We start from the raw sequence: 1,379 nt of genomic DNA on the forward strand, positions 1-1,379 counted from the left end.
CTTTATCATGATTGTGGTAGGTCAATCATTGTTGTCTCCCACTGATGCTAATATGCATATGTGTGTTAATATGTGTATTGTTCAGGCTGAGCAGTGCAGACAGCGCCACCCTGTGTGGAAACCTGGAGGAGATTCTGACCTTCCAGCAGGGACTATGTTTGGCTTTGGAGGACTGCACCAAGTAAGTCATGCAGGACACAGACCTCCATAGAAACCCTTTTTTTTTTTGTTTGGTTTGTTTGAAATCCTCAGTGGAGGGCAATCGCTATGTACACTGCTCCTGTGCTTTTTTTCTGTACAACGATCAGAAGCCTTTCATAACACCACTCTGCGTTTAACTTAGGTTTAACCTCTCTTTCTACACTGCACACACACTATAGTTAGTGTTCCGCAAAGCTCACCATACTTGATTGTATTTTTGCAATCACTTCCTTCCTCCCAAACATCTCTTCCTATTCAATTCTTCATGTCACAAACATGAGCTTGCAAAGCTGATCTCACACTAGTCACTAGTTGCACATATTTTCTTGAAAAATCTGCATGTCTTTTGGTGCTTTCACACCCTGGTCGGGAAAATCTAGCATTCACATCTACTATAAACAAATGACTGCCCTGGAGGAAAGAAAACACATCGGTCTTAGAAGCTCTGACATACTTTGGAAAATGGTCAGTAGGAATCTGAGACGTGTGCAGCATAAAGCGGCCCTGAAACGCTTGCAGTGTCTTAAACCATATCGTTAGAGCTTTGAGGCCTTGAGGCATCTGAAATTAGTTTGAAATGTAGGTTAGAGGCTCCTTGTGATGCTTTCATGGTGTTCTGTTAATGTGATGAGAAATCAGTTGAGTGTCAAAGAACTCTTAATTTTTCAGGTTTGAAAATGGTCTCATATTCTACCCGCCAGTAAAAATCTGCCCAGGATAATAACAGGTCCACATGTCTGTCTTCTACCAACCCCCCTCTTTCTTCCTTTTCTCTTTCCATCCCTCTGACTTTGACTCTGTTTCTCTGACTTTGCAGGGTCCCAGAGGGGCAGCAACGAGTGGCGGGCTGCTATTTAAACCTGATGTGTCAGATCAAGACTTTGTACCTGGCTTACTGTTCCAGTCATCCGTCAGCTGTGTGCATCCTCACCGACCACAGGTCAGCCGCTGCACACAAAACAGCCAGACAGCACCGGGCCAGAGAGAGGTCTTGCTTTCAAATTACATAAAAAAAACCCTGCCATTCTGACACATAACAACTGGGATGAGCCTCACCTCAATTAGGATGTGGAGTAAAAAACAAACACTAAATGCACTTCTCGTGTGGATTTTTGTGTCATTAAAAACTGCTAATAAACTACAAAAGGAAATGAAATCTGTGCTGTTCAAAGGACATA

General features: G+C 43.0%; 1 protein-coding gene across 1 annotated transcript in view; it reads left to right on the plus strand.

Moving 5' to 3' along the window:
- The window catches only part of arhgef6 (Rac/Cdc42 guanine nucleotide exchange factor (GEF) 6), a 35,546-nt gene that overhangs the window by 15,294 nt on the left and 18,873 nt on the right, over window positions 1–1,379 (plus strand). The window contains 2 exon segments of the mRNA XM_008306962.1: window positions 86–181; window positions 1,019–1,141. Coding sequence (XP_008305184.1) covers window positions 86–181; window positions 1,019–1,141 — 219 coding nt within the window.

Source organism: Stegastes partitus, unplaced genomic scaffold (assembly GCF_000690725.1).
Source record: "Stegastes partitus isolate 25-593 unplaced genomic scaffold, Stegastes_partitus-1.0.2 Scaffold2, whole genome shotgun sequence".
Taxonomy (NCBI): Eukaryota; Metazoa; Chordata; class Actinopteri; family Pomacentridae; genus Stegastes; species Stegastes partitus.